General features: G+C 39.2%; 2 protein-coding genes across 2 annotated transcripts in view; both read left to right on the top strand.

Moving 5' to 3' along the window:
• Nucleotides 1-16,549, top strand: part of disp3 (dispatched RND transporter family member 3) — an 83,336-nt gene extending 66,787 nt beyond the window's left edge. The window contains exons 16-23 of the mRNA XM_079638399.1: nucleotides 69-195; nucleotides 3,586-3,761; nucleotides 5,076-5,202; nucleotides 5,284-5,429; nucleotides 10,408-10,567; nucleotides 10,813-10,926; nucleotides 13,976-14,151; nucleotides 15,179-16,549. Coding sequence (XP_079494525.1) covers nucleotides 69-195; nucleotides 3,586-3,761; nucleotides 5,076-5,202; nucleotides 5,284-5,429; nucleotides 10,408-10,567; nucleotides 10,813-10,926; nucleotides 13,976-14,151; nucleotides 15,179-15,523 — 1,371 coding nt within the window. The 3' untranslated portion in view covers nucleotides 15,524-16,549. The remainder of the gene's footprint in view (nucleotides 1-68; nucleotides 196-3,585; nucleotides 3,762-5,075; nucleotides 5,203-5,283; nucleotides 5,430-10,407; nucleotides 10,568-10,812; nucleotides 10,927-13,975; nucleotides 14,152-15,178) is intronic.
• antxr1a (ANTXR cell adhesion molecule 1a) overlaps nucleotides 1-19,066 on the top strand; it is a 326,460-nt gene that overhangs the window by 67,278 nt on the left and 240,116 nt on the right. The gene's annotated exons all lie outside the window — the stretch shown is intronic.

Raw genomic sequence — 19,066 nt, forward strand, 5'->3', positions numbered from 1 at the left:
ATTGAAATCATTTTTATTGCTTCTAAATCCAGTAATTGATCTCCTGTTTGTGTATTTTTGACAGGAAGCTGTATTTTGCCCAACACACCAACAGCCCGTACCCCAGTCGTGTGTGTGAGGGGCCTCCGGGGTGTGTGTTCAGCTCTGGGCCCGACGGACCCACTCAGGGCAGCTTTTACGCCCCACTTCCTGCTGGTACATGCATGGTTTAAATGTATTTGAAGTTGTGCATATAATTTAAGAACATCCCCTTGTGAAAAAGAAGTGCACTTAACTATTGAATGTGCACTTTCATGACTCCTTTTCATAACACACTTATGTATACTTTTAAAAAGTGCACTTTGCAATAATGTCAAATTAAAAGTTTTACCTGCAGCTTTTAGTGGGCAAAAAGTTATAGATGCATTAGAGCGATAAAGGAACATGGCCCAGACTGCAACATAGTGTTGAATCCACATGTACCAGATGTGGCCCTGATCTGGGCTGACACTATGTTGCTGTCTGGGGGACGAGAGTAATAAAGAGTGGGACCTGCTTGATGTTACAAAGAGTTATTAAAAAAAGTGCAATATTCCGCAAAAGAGAACTCATATTCAGTATGTGCACACTGACAGGCCTCTTTCTGGGCATGGCTAAACTGTCTAAAATACACACAAAAATGTCAAAATCTAAGTATTTCCAGACTATATATTCGCGTCACGAAGAGGAAAAAAACAAATATAAGTCGCACTGGACTATAAGTCGCATTTTTTTAGAAATTTATTTCACAAAATCCAAGACCAAGAACAGACATTTAATCTGGAAAGGCAAGTTATTCAACTACACAATAGCACACAGAACAACAGGCTGAAGGTGTCCGGTATGTTAACGTAACACATTAACAGTTATTCAGCTGCACAATAGCACACAGAACATATACCTGGGAGGCTGAACAGGCTAAATTAACATTAGCCAGCGAGTCCAACAAGCAAGTTACCGGTAAGCAAGTTCACCAAGCTCCCGCGATCTCATTCCACAACACTGAATCAGAGCCCATCTACGGAGAGCCTGCCCACTCTCTATTAAAGGATTAGTTCACTTTAAAAAAAAACTTTTGCTGATAATTTACTCACCCCGATGTCATCCAAGATGTCCATGTCTTTCTTTCTTCAGTCGAAAAGAAATTAAGGTTTTTGATGAAAACATTTCTCCATATAATGGACATCAATGGGAACCAAACGGTTCAAGGTCCAAATGACAGTTTTAGTGCTGCTTCAAAGGGCTTTAAACGATACCAGACAATGAATAAGGGTCTTATCTAGCGAAAATCTCGGTCATTTAAAAAATAAATAAAAAAGATTAAGTTTTATAAGCACAAATGCTCGTCTTGCTCTGTTCTGTGATGCGCGTTCGTGCATGACGTCATGTAATATGCAATTACGTTGAATTTCTTTGCATCTCCTTTCGAATACAACATTCAAATTACTACACAAAAAATTATATCCTGAGAAAAGTGTATTTTGAGGGGTATAGCTCCATAGACCTCCATTCATTCTGCACTCGTCCTGTGAGCGCCCTCATATGGAATCAGAGTGGAACTGCAACCAGTCAGAAGCCGGAAGTGTATAGCGAGAGTGAAACTTCTCCCCTTATTAGACATTCTCTGACTGAATCCATTGAGTTCTTCCTCGGTGAACAATTCCGCCAACTAGAGCGCCCTCTTGCGGCTGTAGACGGTAATGTTTTCTCTTGGTTCATCTCAGTCTGAATTCATTTTGATATACAAGTCGCCAAAATATGAAAAAAAGTGTGACTTATAGTCCCGAAAATACAGTATTCCCCTCAGTGAAGGTAAACAGAAGGGAGAATTTGATGTGTATTAATATATAGGGTCTATGCATAAGCTCTTAAAGTGACAGCAGCCTAATATACTGATGTTTTTTCTTCTTGCGATAAGTCATTTAAAAAATCATGGCAATGGACGTTGGTACGTTTATATATCAAAGCCACCGCACTGGCCATTATTATTACTAACAGAAGGAGCGTAGTCGTGTTATCCAATCATTAATGGTATTTTGAATAATAAGGAAAGACCTTATACTGCGGCTCAAGGAAAGCGGCTCATATGAGGAGTTTCTGTGTGTTTCTCCCTCAGTTCTGCTTCAAGCTCTTGATTGTGGCATTTCTTTGAGGTTTAGAATCCAGTATTCCTGTAATTATTTTGTCTTTTATGAATTTAATAAACAACTCTGTCTCGCATTCTGTCTGAACACACAGCGCCCTCTAAGTAATGTGACTGTAAATGCGCAAAAACTGTTTCCATTGCAGTTTTGCGAAATCTTTCTTTTTCGAATTGCCTGAAAAACCACCTCATGCGAGCATACATTTTTTGTTGATATTTTCAATTCGCAATTTCAATTTGCGCAATTTGAACAGTAATGGAAACGCCGCTAGTGTCTATTTAATTCTTACAGTGAAGACTTAAGACACTGTGGTTTTTAATATGCTTTAAGACAAACCATGTGCAAATTCATAAGTCAACACCATTGCTGAGTATTTTCTCCTTAAAACTGCAGTGAACCAAAGACAGTCTCAAAAATGCGGTTTGATATCGCTGGTGTTTCGGACGTCACAAACTACCATGCAACCAAGCAGGTAATCGTGTCATTGTCAACGAGTGGATCTCTGAGCTGCTGTGAGTGAGTGGAGGCGGGGCTCATTTGCATATTCATAGAACCGCTTATGGTTTTAGACGTAGTGCACCTCAACAGCGTAGGAGAATTACTTGGAAGAGAAGAGATTGTTGAATAATGTCGTTATTTTGGAGGGTTTTTGCGCACAAAAAGTATCTCGTCGCTTCATAATATTAAGGTTGAACCACTGTAGTTACATGGACTATGTTTTTACTACCTTTCTGGGCCTTGGAAGTTGCAATGACGTACAGTAGCTGTCAATGGAGGGACAGAAAGCTCTCAGATTTCATCAAAAAGATCTTCATTTGTGTTCTGAAGATGAACGAAGGTCTCACGGGTTTGGAACGACATGAGGGTGAGTAATTAATGACAGGATTTTCATTTTTGGGTGAACTATCCCTTTAAGGACAACTTGAGTGGGTCAAAAAACTAAGTACATTTAATATAACGTTTAACTAAAATACATTTGAATTTCTTTGTAATTAACTTGCAATTAAGTGTCCGAAAGCATTACATTCAGTTTGCAATGCATTTAAGTATATATTCTTTTTAAGTATATTATTTCTGCATTAAAAAACAATTTTTAAAATGATGCGAAAGTGTACTTCTTTTTCACAAGAGTCTACACATGAGTGATCTTGTAAGTACAGTAACTTAAAATATCTACAACTGGGATCTGTTTTATGTGAGCAATGGGTAGTTGATAAATAATTTAAAATGTACTGTGTTTCTTGAAAAAATATTGGGTTTAAAAAAAAAGGGAAAAAAAAGTAGATTCATGTTGCTGTGACTGAATCAATCTTCCTTTGATATGCCCCAAACTTCAGGAGATGCTGGATACATTTCTTTTCTGACGATTTGAAAGTTGTTCTTTCTTTGATAAGAATCAGATGCTTCTTCTATATGTGATCAGCTCCTTCCCAGATGAAGATCTCCAGGACTTCAGGCTTTAACCCCTGCAGTGGAGGAGAATGTGGGAAACCAGCAGTGCGTCCCCTAGTGGACACCGGAGCCATGGTGTTTGTGGTGTTCGGCATACTAGGGGTCAACCGCACTCAGCGCTCAGACAACCATGTTATTGGAGACCTGGTAAGACAGAATAAAACTATTTACAGTGCAGAAATAAATAAAAAAGGACTATAATGTAAACTCCATTTGTGAAAATGCTTGAGAATAATCATAATCAACATAAAAAATAGCTAGTAACTTAGGGGAGAATCATATAGCTGCGACCCAATTTACATTGCTAAATAGTTCAATATCAGGATTAGTTTGTCCCAAATCATGTAAAAAGTATGAATCTGTGCATGCTTTGAAACATTTCCCTCAACTCCCATTACTTTGAATATTAATGAATGAAAGGCACCAAAAAACTGCTTCTTATTTTATATCATGATCAATGTCACACATTTACTCTAGAAAGTGATCTAGAACCTTAACCCTATAAAGGTTTCTAAGATTTCTAAGATGTCTTAATTATGAACCTGATCATAGCATAGCTTTGCTCAATAACCTGTTGTACACAATCTGCAACTTTCTGTCGTCTGATTCATAGTTTAGACTTTTTTAGAAAGTAAAAGGCCTTTTAGTATAATTGTAAAAATGTCCCACTTTAGCTCGTGGTTCACGTGTCTTTTTGATGTAAAATCTTTACAGATGTTTCTAAAGTAAATGTAAGAATAACTTTTATATTGTTAGTAATATTTCAAGATGAAACACTTACTGAAGCAACTTAGGTTTAGTTGTTTATCCATCCATCCATCCATCCATCTTTTTTTCTTTTTTTAATCATGTTAAAATGTGAATATCAAATATGATACATCAGGCTTTTGAGGAACATTTATTTGTTCATCTCTGAGACGTCATTATATTAAAGTGCATTATGTTTTAAAACTATGAGCTTTGATCATAAAACTAAGCATTTAAATATCATCTTACTAAGATGTATGATTGGGAGATACAGAGTGATGCATTTTATACAAGTAGTCTCTATTCTGTTATTATTGATTTACATTAAAAGATATCAGAATTTCATCTTCCTTTTTGGCCATATAAATATCAGCAACTGCTCCAAATTTGAATATTTGACTTAGTTTGCTTGTTTGTTTAGTTTTTTTCTCGAGTTTGAGCTTCATATTCTCACTAGATCATACTATATGAGCCATAAAAGCCTGATGTATCAAATAATATTTTTTCTAAAAAATCATTAAATGGTTTTATAAAAAAAAAAAAATTTTTTTTTTAATATGTCAGGATTTACAGGTTTATTTTTATTTTTTAGGTTTGAATGGAAAAAACCCTGATTTTAATGTCGTCTCAGTCTGTACATTGTACATTGATTTCCTTTGAAGCTGATTTATGAATTATTAATTGAGTGATTATTGACGTTCCTCCCCCTCAAAGGGCAGTGTGATCTATGATCCAGACTTTGATGTTTTTAATGAGATCGGGCACTTGTGCAAGCTGTGCAAAGCCATCAGTGCCAATGCCAAGCTGGTGAAGCCTGGAGGCGCTCAGTGTTTGCCATCAGGTGAGGGAGAATCATCCACGACTTCTTCTCATAAACCCTTCCAGTCGGTCACATTTACCACGGCCCGTTTCTCTCTTTCAGGAAACAGCCTCACGTCCATCCTGCCCTTACTTCACCCGGAGTGTCACGCTCTCCCCGAGCCCAACCTCTTGCCGGGCCAGCTATCCCATGGTGCAGTGGGCATGCAGGGCGGGAGAGTGCACTGGATCTCTATGGCTTTTGAATCAGTGAGTTCACAACTGCATTTCAATAGTTCACACAAAAATGTTGTTGAGCCATTTTATGGTGCATTTTCCCCTTTTAGAGAGTGTGACAGCCAGTGCTGAGGAGAGATATTTTTAAAGGAACTGTATGTAAGATTGTGGCCAAAACTGGTACTGCAGTCACTTTCAAATTACCCCCTCCCCCCTGACTTGAGGTTGCCAGATAGGCTGCAGGATCCAGCAGGAACGTCGGCTGCTACAAGGAGACTCCAATGGCAAGACTAGAGCAGAGCTGGCAACCCGGATGCCGAAACACTACTGACTTTGTGATTGGTAGATAGGTGGAGGGTGGCGCATCAGGCCAAAACACAACATGACAACATCAACATCAGCTGAGGGCTGCAACTTCACTTTTAAATGACAGTATCCTGGCCGGACTACTGTTGGCAGCGATATAAGTATTTGAAATGAACATGATTTCTTAATGTCTACTGACATATCAGGGCCATTTTATGATTAATTGAAATACATTTCTTACGTACGGTTCCTTTAAAGGGATAACAAATTACATTACTTTTTTATTGAAAGTATTTTTTTATCACTTGGACTCGCTCGCTTCCAAGTCTTTGCACTGTTAATGTATTTTAACGTAGTACACTTGGCTATTCAACAACATAGCCTACCGGTATATAACATACACCTTGATTTAAAAAAAAAAAAAAACATTTACAATATTATTATATTCTGACCTTAAAATATTTCCTGACCACGACAGCTTCGCCATACAAAATATATTTTAAAATCCCCCTGGGGTGAAAATCTAAATTGTAATGTTGTTTATATATGTCTATGTGTTTTTTTAAATATGATTTAACACAAACCATGTACAAATGCATAAGTCGACACCATTGCTGAGTATTTTCTCCTTAAAACTGCAGTGAACCAAAAACCAGTGAGTCTCAAAAACACGGTTTGAAATCGCTGGTGTTTCTGACGTCACAAACTACCTTGTAACCAATCAGATCAACGTGCCGACGGGCTTTAGCTTATTATTAATTGCGAAAGCAGGGGAGTCTCTAGAGATGCCAGGTTAGGTATATTGTTTTATTCATATGAAAAAATCAGGTAGATTTAGCAATATTGCGGGTGTATGATGTATATTACAATGTTATGATAAACTACATGCCTTTCTCCACTGACGTTCTGAGTTGTTCAACGTGTTTCTGATGATTGTTAGAAGGCAGACTGAGATGGTGAACGGGAACATGGTTTGTGTAACATTAGCAACACATTATTAGCTGTATGATATCATAGTCAAGCAAAAAGCTAATCATATTAATTACCGTTATGTGTCCAACGTTGTAAAGAGCGACACCATTGTGCAGCGTTTACCTCAGTAAGTTGGCCGAGTGGATCTGTGATCTGGCGTGAGTGAGTGGAGGCGGGGCTAATTAGCAGTTTGGGCTAAAAATCAGTTTCCACGTATACTACTGTGAATGAAGCAAGGGTGTAGAGTTACATTCAAGCTATTTTAATCATGACGTTTTTTTCAAGGAAAATACTTTTAAATATGTAATTTTGGTGATCAACGATGAGTTTTAAGGGATAAAAGGATGACTACAGGGGGACTTTAACATTACGGGTTATATTACCTATACCTACTGTGCAGCAATTGAACGTCATGCTGTGTTTGGGATTCAAACAAATAGCATTTCCATAACACGGTGCCATTTACAGACCGAGAGCTGAAGAGTAATATTCAGAGAAAAAAACTTGTTTTTAAGAGGTTTTTGAAGGAGAGAAGAGAGGATGCGTGACTCCCGAACTAGAAGATTGTAAGGAGCGACCAGGAGCATAAGGCTGAAGCAAATCAGATAAATGCTGTATGTATAGGACCAAGGTTATGAGTTTTGTAAGTGAGAATTATAAAGTTTATACGCAAGAAAAACAGAAGCCAGTGAGGATTGGAGTAATGTGATAGAGGTGATAATGTGATAATGTTGATAGAGGATTGGAGTAATGTGCTCATTCTTTCTTGTGTGAGTGATCAAGCGGGCTGCAGAGTTTTGAACATGTTGTAGTCGTTTGATATTTTTGACTAAGAGAGGATCGAATACGAGAGATACTGCATTACGTACGTGGAATCAATGAGAACACCATGATTTCGAACTGTCATAGACGGCATTATCAAGTGACCATCCAAATCTATCAGTTGACCAGATAGTTTCAACTGTTGATGGATTCAACAGAGCTGATCAGTATTACCTGAGTTAAATTTGGTTCCAGCCAAAGCTTGAGTTCCTTGATGCAAGTTGTTCATGTAGACGGAGGAAACACTGAGGTGGGAGATGTGCTAAAATAAATCTGAATGTCATCAGCTGTGGAAGATAAACCCATAGATTATAAATCATAAACCCATGATTATTTGTCCAATTGGTAACATATAAATAGTAAAAAGAAGAGGGCCCAAGACAGAACCTTGAGATAACCTTGATTTGTGCTTGTGGTATATAACAAATTGTTGCCTCCCTGTCAAATAGGAGGAAAACCAGTCAAAGGCTGTGCCAGTAATTCCAATTGCTGATCGAACTGCATTAAGAGCTTCTCTATTCTGCTGAATGTGTTCAGTATATGCCAAGGAGTGAACAATAAGGCCAGTTTGCTTATAAACCTTTCTAGATGGCTGCCCTTGGTTTTCATTTCCCTAAGCTCAGTGTTGAACTGAGACGTGCGAGAGGATGGAACATATCTAGATTTTAAGGGAGCATATTGATTCAAAGTAGTAGAAATACTTTCATCATAGACATTAAGAATGTCTTCTGCATTGGGAAGACTGAAACAGGCAGAAAGTATTATAAGCAGGGGACAGTGACCCGTGATTTTAAATGCCAAATATTCAAATGATGTCACATCATGAGAATCAGAGAGCTCAATATGTAGACTGATAGATGATAGACCACCGCCAGAGCCCCACCCCCGCCTCCAATTCGGGGCTTAGTCAAAAAACTGAAACTAGGAGAGCGCAAATTGAGTTCAACAAAGTCATTTAATGTTTGCCAGGCTTCTGTGAGCATCAGCATATCACAGTTATTATCAGAAATGATGTCCCGGAGAACCAGTTAATGAACGAGTGTTGAGTAGGGCAACATTCCCACACTGCTGGACACTCTTGTTAAGCACAGAGTCATTTCTGATCTTTTCTAGCGCCTAAGAGAGGATAAGCAAGCTCTGCGATGTAGGTACGTAGAAGATGACTTCCGTGTGATTAATCTGTGAGACCAGATAAAGGGAATAGAAGAAGGCGAACTGCAGTTCTTTTTAATAAATACAATAGAATGTGATGCATTCTAGGAAAGGTGGTCATGAGTTTTCATCAGTCTTGTTAGTCATTGCCTGGAGTTAACCAAGCGATCACGCTTGACTTTCTCCATAGCTTTTTAAAGTGGTACATTCTCAATAGAATTCAAATGGGTTGCAGATTTTGATCATCAGCGCCGCTTTAGAAACGGCTCGCGCAAATCGTATCACACTTTTGGAGCACGCTGGTGATTCGTGCTCCGCTCATGCAAAACTAAACAATTGGGCTTCAGTCATATTGCGCAGATAATTGGTCCATTCAGTTCGGCTTATAAAAGCTCCGAAGTAGCGCTGTATATATAATAATTAATTAATGCAGGTGGCCAGAGTACTGGCAACATGTGAGAAGTGCTAATACGCAAGGAAAAGTGAGGGCATTTAAAATAAAGAAGTGCCAGGGGCGTTTCCTCTGAGGAGGCAAGGGAGGCAGTGCCTCCTCAAAACATTAGATGAGAAAATAATCCATATTATAAGAATAAAACAATGCAAATATTACGAAACGTGACATTAATAAGTGTATAAATAAATAAAAAATGCTAAAGTAGCCCATTGAGTTTTAACAGACCCTCTAAAGCATGCAATGGGTTTGGCAGGGGGTAATTGATATTTAATGGGGGAAAGTCACGTAAGAGACGGCAATGCCTCAATCGCACTATGATTGGATATGATTGGTTTGTGCGATAAATCCCGCCTCTTGTTTTCATGCCCGTTCACGAAGCATTCTGAATTAACAACATTATGGCGTTATGGAAGACTGATTAAAGGTACACTATGCAATAATTCTACCTTAATATAACAGATTCAAAGTAATTTCGATGGTAAACGAACTCGTAGTAGGGAGAATCATCCCTATACCAAAGCTGGGGGGGGGGGGGGGACGCCGCTGGAAAAACCAGCAATGCAAGTTTGAGAGGTGACGACCCGACAAATCTTGCAAGAATCACGACTTGCTTTACAGCACGGCGTCACATACATCAACAACCTTTGAAACAGCCTCTATGACAGACACTAGCACACATTTCAGAAGTGAATCATTGCAGGGTAGACAAAGAATACGCGGTCGGAAGAGTCAAGGAAAAGAAAACGAGAAACTGACCACGTGAGGAACCGCGGGACGTTCTTGAAACGTCCTAAAAACATGACGACTGTGGTTTTTTTTTAGTAAGCAATCAGCTTGGTGAAATTAAAGGTCATCTTCGTGTCTGTGGTCAGTTGTTTATCGAGCTTGATGACTGGAAATAAGTTGACTATTAAAAAGAACAGGTGGACATCAGTCACTAATGAAATATATTGTTTAAATTGTTACTGCCTTTAGTTATTATTTTGGAATAGATGTAAAAATGCTTAAAAAACTAAATTGATGAGATTTATACTAAAGTAAAAATATAAAATAGAATTGTATTTGGTTTCTTTTTTAATGTAGGCCTAATGTAATGTTTATTTAACCTGGAAAATGTGACAACATTAAGTGTAAATGGGACATGAATTTACATTTAATTGAAAAAAAATAAACAAAACAAAAATAATTCAGAACACCACTGCACCACTTGGTGACAGCATAATTTTCAATACTTGATGTCATACTCCAGGTTATTAAGAATTGTAATGCAACTCTTTCTTCATTGTCATTGTCTCTATGATTCAGACCACCTACAAGGGAAAGTCTTCGTTTCAGACTCACTCTGATTTCCTGCAATGGGAGAGTTTCCTGCAGAAGCAGCTCGCTTCACTCCCAGCGTCGTCGGCCTTGAGACGAGGCTTCCAGACCTGCCAACACTGGAAACAGATCTTCATGGAAATTATAGGCAAGAGAGCAAAAATAGAACGTGGCAAAGACATAGAAACCAGCTTTGATTAAAAATGGCTCTGCTTGAACAAATGAGCAATTTAAGAGCGATTAGTCAGAGGCGCAGACATCGTTAACATGAGTGCTCATTAACCTCACCCTCAACAAATGACAATAATGAATCTGCATTCAGGTTCTCTATTTATATGACATTTAACATGGGTAGACTCCCTCCCTGAACTCCTCTTTATGCTCTTACTGTAGGTGTAGAGAGCGCCCTCTACAGTCTCCTGCTGTCCCTTGCCATCTGCATCGCAGCAGTAGCTGTGTTCACTGCACATCCACTTCTGCTGCTGCCAATCCTGCTGAGCATTCTGGGTATGTCAGACCTTTGCAAACATTGAGTCACTGCACAAAATATGAACTGTTAATCATTTCAACCCAAAAATCACAGGAAGAAAATTAAGCCCACATTTTACTACTATTGTAATAGTGTACATATGCTTGTAAAATAACACTGATTGCAGTACAAAAAAATATGCATTACTGGAGATGTGCTTATAACAGCAATTAGTCACAATTCAAAAAAAAAAAAAATCTACAAATGTATTAATAATTCATTTTCTTTTTTACATGAAATCGTTGACATTATCCCCTTGAAATAGTTAACCATCATTTTTTATTGCCAACTAATTTTCATTGAGGATACTTAAATGCTGCGTCTCCTTTTGGAGTCATCAAATGCCTTTTTCTTTCATTCTGTTGAATTTAATTGACTCATGTAATATGTACTGATGGTGAAGATCATTGCCTTTGAAATGTGCAGCTCTATTCCCATCTCATTTATATGTTAATACAATATGCCAGACATGACCGTAATTTAACTTGCTTTCAACCAGGAATATTATCACTAGTGATTACTCAGACTGAACGAATATACCAATTATTTGAAATGAAAAGAGAATCATCCCACTTTTATGTCCAGCTAAACAAGGAAATAGATTTCAAAAATGTGCAATGATGCTTGAATTCAAGTAGAGGAAGGGACAAAAACAGCGAAAAGGACGAAAACAGAACCAGAGTGTTTATGAGCAGTTTAAAGAAGAAATATTATGCTTTTTTTATTTTCAGTTTGTAATGTTATTGTTTGAGCATGAAAAAGTTCTGCAAAGCTACAAAGCACAGTATCACTTCAAAGGGAGTTCTTATTTATATCAGTGTCACTGTTTCTGAACTCCCTGAAACTCCTCCATATTAGTCTTGAGTTATCTTCACGTCACAATATTCGTTATTTAACTAATTCCCGTCCACGGCAAAACTCTTTTTGAGTTACCATATTTAGTGTGTTGAAACTCACGGTTATATGGTAAGTGCCGTGACATTTCTGTAACCGAAGCAGTTGACAAATCACAACTCACTGGTCCAGCTGACCAATCAGAGCACATTGTGCTTTCCAGAAGGAGGGGCTTCGTAGAGACCGGAACTAACTGCTGGAGGAATAATAACTTCTGATTAATCTATTCGAGATCTCCAAGAATCTGCTGTAATGAAGGCCCTTTGGTCGATTGGATCACAAGTGTATGAAGCTAAATACAGGTGTAAACCGGATCTAAAATGTTTTGAGCCTGTCCACTTTCGACCACTTCGGCCTTGTTCACACCCGGTATTAAGATGCGTTTTGGTCGATCAATCACAAGTAGACGAGGGAGACACATTCCCGTTACACCTGGTGTTTTAATCCGTCTCTTCTGTCCACTTTCAAACACTTCTGTCCTGATTTCTTCAAGGGGCGGGTCTATGGGCGGGTAAATGTATGTGTTTTTCAGCTCTTTTGATCAAATGGACAAAATAAGCTTGCACAATTTACATATGAACGCACTTGGAGATGATAGAAAAACACACACTTTAGTTTCTGCTCTGACAGCTGCAAGATCTCCCGAACGCTGTGAGTGTGTGTTAGAAATCAGAAATGGTGAGAGAACATTGTGCTTGATATGTTCTTCATCTTTAAACCAAACATGGGTCTTCAGACGTCAAAGTTTAAATCCCGTCTGGCTAGTGTGCTTCCCATAATGTTTACGCATTAGGTCAGTAGACGGTCTTTTGTGGCTGTTCGAGCACATTTGACCACACGAGTGTTTACAGTACGAAAGCAATCCGGTCGAATGCGTTTTCGACTACCCCTGGAAGTGGTTGAAAGTGGACAATCTCAAAACGTTATAGACCCCGTTACACCTGTATTTAGCATCGTCCACTTGTGATCTGATCACCCAAAACGAGTCTTAATACCAGGTGTAAACAGTCATGCTTTTCCATGTCGGTTTGCCTTATTTGATATTTGATTGATCGTGGGTTCCTTTATAATAATAATAATAATAATATGTTTACACATCATACTCCGGAGTTTGCGGATGTTCATAGACCTATATGGTTGGGGAAACGCCAAATCATCGAACTATATTGGTATCTTGTGACCCTAGTTGGTCTTGAAACTTGAACTTGAAAAACATCCAAGCATGAAAACCCATTCTAGTAGAGCGCCAAAACAAAATCAAGACTCTTTAAAATAAGTCTTAAATCTTGAAAACGTGTGTGTAGATCAAGAAAATATGATCATATAACACCGATCTTATCATCACTACATTGGTTACCTATAAAGTTCCGTATTAATTATAAGGTATTGTTACTGACTTATAAAGCCCTAAACGGCTTAGCTCCAATCTATTTAACGGATCTTCTATCGCCCTATAATCCATCGCGCTCTTTAAGATCGCTAAATTCAAGGCTTTTGGTTATACCTAGGATATATCTAAGTCCACCAAAGGAGGGAGAGCATTTTCACATTTAGCTCCAAAACTCTGGAATAGCCTTCCTGATACTGTTCGTTGCTCAGACTCGCTCTCCCAGTTCAAAACTAGATTAAAGACGCATCTCTTCGGCCAGGAATTCATATAAATGTTTTAATCGTACAATTAAATCCGGCCTCTAGTTCATAACCGCCAGAGGAGAACTGGCCCCCGACTGGGCCTGGGTTCTCCCAAGTTTTTTTTTTCTCCATTAGGTCACCTGATGGAGTTTTAGGTCACCATTAGGTCACCTGATGGAGTTTTAGGTCACCATTAGGTCACCTGATGGAGTTTTAGGTCACCATTAGGTCACCTGATGGAGTTTTAGGTCACCATTGGGTCACCTGATGGAGTTTTTCATTTCCTTGCCACTGTTGCCTTTGGCTTGCTCAGTTGGGGATATTCAATTTAATGAATCAATCAATAATACTATTGATTAGCATTACCAAACATGGACGTTTTATTATTATTTTAATTTAATACTGTGAAGCAGCTTTGATACAATCTGTATTGTGAAAAGCGCTATACAAATATTCTTGACTTGACTTGACTTGTGTGTGTATGTGTGTTGGCACTGGCAGGTATGGTGTGCCTGGTGGTGACGGTGATGTATTGGCTCGGGTGGGAGATGGGTGCTGTTGAAGCCATCTCTCTCTCCATATTGGTGGGCTCTTCGGTGGACTATTGCCTGCATCTAGTGGAAGGCTATCTACTGGCGGGGGGCCCTGAAACTTCAGGACTGGCCAATCACAGTGCGGTATGATTTACAATTATCAATTGCTCAACAAATGTGTCAAAATACATCTCCTGTGATGGTGAAATGGATCTGTTTTCATGATATATTCACATCCCTGACTGTTTCATTGGTAGTGTTCTGGGCACGTAACACCAAAGCTTAGTTGGATCCCGGTTTGGGACATCACTTGAACAGTTAAGACGCTGGGATTTCCTCCCACCATTGTGCCCTAGAGCAAGGCACTGAACCCTGGCGCGCTTCAGGGGAGTCATTTATATTTGATGTAGGATATGCCAGCCTGGATAATACAGTTCATGTTCGCAGTCATATACATCAGGTGCCATTTTATATGGCATTACACATAATAGCATACAGAGAACTTAATGAAGCCCTGTATAAATAATGGATTATTGTTGAATATTGATTGATTATTGATATTATAACATTACTGGATGTTTTACTCGCATCTCTTTTACTCGAGACAAAAACTGTGGCTAAAACTACTTTATTTTACAATATGTGCACTTTCAATGTACTTACTGAGTAAGGTACGTTAAGGTAACTACATGGGTTAAGTTCAGGGTTAGTACCTAGTTATTACCAGTTAGTGTCATTACTACAATAAGTACAAATGTTCATGCGAAACAGGACTGTAAAACAAAGTGCTACCTAAAACACGAACCATTCTGACTGCAGTGTTAGGGAGAAAACCTGCTGCTACTGAGAACAAACCCAGTGACTAGGAGAAATGTCAGCATACTGATGAGATAAACACGTCTGATCCTATATTCTGCTCTGTTCCTACCATTCCTTTCCTCACAGTATTGTGAATTTAATTGCTTACAGAGTTGCAAAACAGCTAAACATGATGTGCCATTTACACTTGATTTAAACGAAAGTAGGAAGGAAGTCAGTTTGAAAACATGACACCAAAGTTAGAGTCGTGAAACAGAAAGAAAAAGACAAGGCGAGACTGTGTTTTTTACGTGAGGTGAATGTTAATACGAAGAGTTTTCACGAGTGGCATTTCTTCTGCTTCGGCTTTCAGGAGTCCTCCATCAAACGGCAGCTACGGACCCTTGAAGCAGCCAATCACGTGGGTGTTGCCATAGTCTCTAGTGCCGTCACTACAGTGATCTCAACCATTCCACTGTTTTTTTGCGTCATCGTGCCTTTCGCCAAGTTTGGTCAGATTGTGGCCATCAACACGGCAATTTCCATCGCGTTCACTCTCACGGTCACTACCGCGCTCCTGGCGACAATGGGACCCGCCGACTTCACCCGGACACCCAGAGCCGTACTCAAAGCCGCTCTGGTGGTCCTGATCATGGGTGTCTGTGGAGGTCTGCTTTGGTGGACCGGATCACAGTTTGCTCCGGACACACTGATCTAAATCACACGGCGAATCCCTCCTGCACCCGTTTCAGGCCGAGGAACCTCATTCCAGGTGGACTTCAAGTGTGCAACTGTGATTTATTTGTGACGTTGAGACAACATACATGAACTCATTGGGAAGCAAGTTGGGGAAAATGAAGTATTTAACATATGTGGCGCACCGTTAGAAATTAGGAAACCCTGTACGTGAATAGTAAACAGTCTGCATGAAGGTAGTGACCTCTGACAGACGTGGGAAATACGTCGGACACATTTAGGCGAATGACACTGTCTTTGCTGTCATGAATCAATCTGTCAGGGACTTGCATTAATGTATGACCAAAAGTGTTGATTTTTCCTCTATGTTTTGTTTTATTCACAACATGGAATGAAGAGATTTAGAGGATGTGAGGACGTGTCTTACATTGGTTCAAGTGTGATGAAGGCCTGAAGTCTAAGAGGAGAAGAACATGAATTCTGTGAATTCATCTCACGGGAGCAGGACAACACTGAAGGAGGAAGTCTAAGACGACGCTACTTTTCCACCGCCCTTGAGGGATGTTGTGACAGGGTTGGTGTTGAACTGGAAAGTTAATTAGTTGAACCCCAAATGTCGACGTCCTACTGTACATTTTGGTTGAAGTCAACAAGAAATGAGATTCACAAGGCGTTTTACTTTTGCAATGCAACATACATCTTTTTGCAGAGTTAGACTCGTTTCTGGGTCAACAAATTTGATTGATCCTGGAACAACATTCCTGTTCGACAATTTTGTCCTAACCATATCTCTACCCCTAAACCTAACCCTACATATAACTAATCCCTAAAAACAGAGGAAAAATTATATGTGAGTAACACTGATGTAGGAGCACCTAACCCTGACTGTAAGCCTAACCCTGACTGTAAGCCTAACCCTGACTGTGAGCATAACCCTGACTGTAAGCCTAACCCTGACTGTAAGCCTAACCCTGACTGTGAGCCTAACCCTGACTGTAAGCCTAACCCTGACTGTGAGCCTAACCCTGACTGTAAGCCTAACCCTGACTGTAAGACTAACCCTGACTGTAAGCCTAACCCTGACTGTGAGCCTAACCCTGACTGTAAGCCTAACCCTGACTGTGAGCCTAACCCTGACTGTAAGCCTAACCCTGACTGTAAGCCTAACCCTGACTGTAAGCCTAACCCTGACTGTAAGCCTAACCCTGACTGTAAGCCTAACCCTGACTGTAAGTCTAATCCTGACTGTAAGTCTAACCCTGACTGTAAGCCTAACCCTGACTGTAAGTCTAACCCTGACTGTAAGCCTAACCCTGACTGTAAGTCTAACCCTGACTGTAAGCCTAACCCTGACTGTAAGTCTAACCCTGACTGTAAGCCTAACCCTGACTGTAAGTCTAATCCTGACTGTAAGTCTAACCCTGACTGTAAGCCTAATCCTGACTGTAAGTCTAACCCTGACTGTAAGTCTAATCCTGACTGTAAGCCTAACCCTGACTGTAAGTCTAACCCTGACTGTAAGCCTAACCCTGACTGTAAGCCTAACCCTGACTGTAAGCCTAACCCTGACTGTAAGTCTAACCCTGACTGTAAGTCTAACCCTGACTGTAAGTCTAACCCTGACTGTAAGCCTAACCCTGACTGTAAGTCTAACCCTGACTGTAAGTCTAACCCTGACTGTAAGCCTAACCCTGACTGTAAGTCTAATCCTGACTGTAAGTCTAACCCTGACTGTAAGCCTAATCCTGACTGTAAGTATAACCCTGACTGTAAGTCTAATCCTGACTGTAAGTCTAATCCTGACTGTAAGTCTAACCCTGACTGTAAGCCTAATCCTGACTGTAAGTCTAACCCTGACTGTAAGTCTAACCCTGACTGTAAGCCTAACCCTGACTGTAAGCCTAACCCTGACTGTAAGTCTAACCCTGACTGTAAGCCTAACCCTGACTGTAAGTCTAACCCTGACTGTAAATCTAACCCTGACTGTGAGCCTAACCCTGACTGTAAGCCTAACCCTGACTGTAAGCCTAACCCTGACTGTGAGCCTAAACAACTTAACATTAACCTTAAACTTGTCCGTCAAATCTGATTGGTTGATTTGAATGTTGATTCAGGAATAACAAAGATGCTGTTCCAGGAACATGATGCACTTGGTGGAATCAGGTTAGGCCTGATTTGGTTTCATCCATCAGGCATCGATTGGATGGTAAAAAGTGAAAAGTTAATTTCACCCTCCTGTGTATTTCACTGTATCACTACTTCTTCAGATAGAGATTTTAGAAAGCTGCGTCAGCTACAACAGTTATGCTGTAAAACAATGCTAAATAGCTAACTGCTGTTGTATAGTCCACAAAGCCTTGGTTACACTGGCTGAAATGGAAGAGGAAAGAAAACTAAAACAATTAAAAATAATTTTACTTAACTGAAATAAAATATAAATATTAGATGAAAAACTTTACTTTAAAAAACTTAAATGAAAGAAATGTTGAAGACTAAACTAAAACTAAACTAATGCCAAAATTAAAATTGCCATTAGTTAAAATACCAATTACACATAACAAAATTACTGAACGATAATTCAAACATTTAATAAATACTATAATAGTGTATATGTAGGCTACATTATTATATGACACTAATAGTATACAAATTATTTTATAATCCATTATGATAGTAAAATAACACTGGAAGTAAATGAACATATAGGATGCTCTATTTCTTATAACAGCCACCATTTTCCTACCTTTATGTAAGAGGTTACTGCACATTGTTTTGTATTTGTCAGAAAACCGTTGAAGAGGGTTGCAGTACCGATCGTACTGCCTAGGGCTCTTAGTTGTATTTCAAAGTAAACATGATAAAAAGTTGATTTTTGGTGTGTCTGGATTTTGTAAGATGAAAGTGTAAAATCATGGTGAATTTCATGCTGGCTTTTGTAAGATTCTGGCGAAACCAACATTGAGTTCTGCAGAGTAACGCTGTGCTTCTGATGTGGTTTGTTAAAATCCCCAATGAAACCATGTTTGCATTCATGTTTCTGCACACTTTACACGATGTGTATTTATCTTTTTTGATTGTTGCCATTTATGTCTTTCAAAACACACAAGGCAACAATGATCACATGCGACCTTCAATCGGCCTGATCATTCGACCTCTGGAAATAACACTGCAGTTCAGCCGCAATCCACTTACAGACACTCGCTGTCCTCCTAAAAGCTCTCCATCGCCCTGTGTGTGTGTGCAGGAATTTACAAACCACACAGAATTCACCTTCACAGGTCTGTCTGCTCAACTTGCTGGTTTTCTGGAATATGCATGATAAAGGATTATTATAGAGAAATATTCACATATTAAAGGGATATTATTTCATCATATACTCACCCTCAAGTTGTTCCAAACCTGTATAAGTTTCTTTCCTCTGCTGAACACAAAAGATTCTATTTTGAAGAGTGTTGGTAACCAAACAGTTTCTGTATATTTTTAGTATATTTTTTTCCTATGGAAGTCGATGGCAATCATCAACTGTTTGATTACCAACACTCTTCAAAATATCTTATTTTGTGTT

This window comes from Phoxinus phoxinus, assembly GCF_949152265.1.
Source record: "Phoxinus phoxinus genome assembly, chromosome: 15".
NCBI lineage: Eukaryota > Metazoa > Chordata > Actinopteri > Cypriniformes > Leuciscidae > Phoxinus > Phoxinus phoxinus.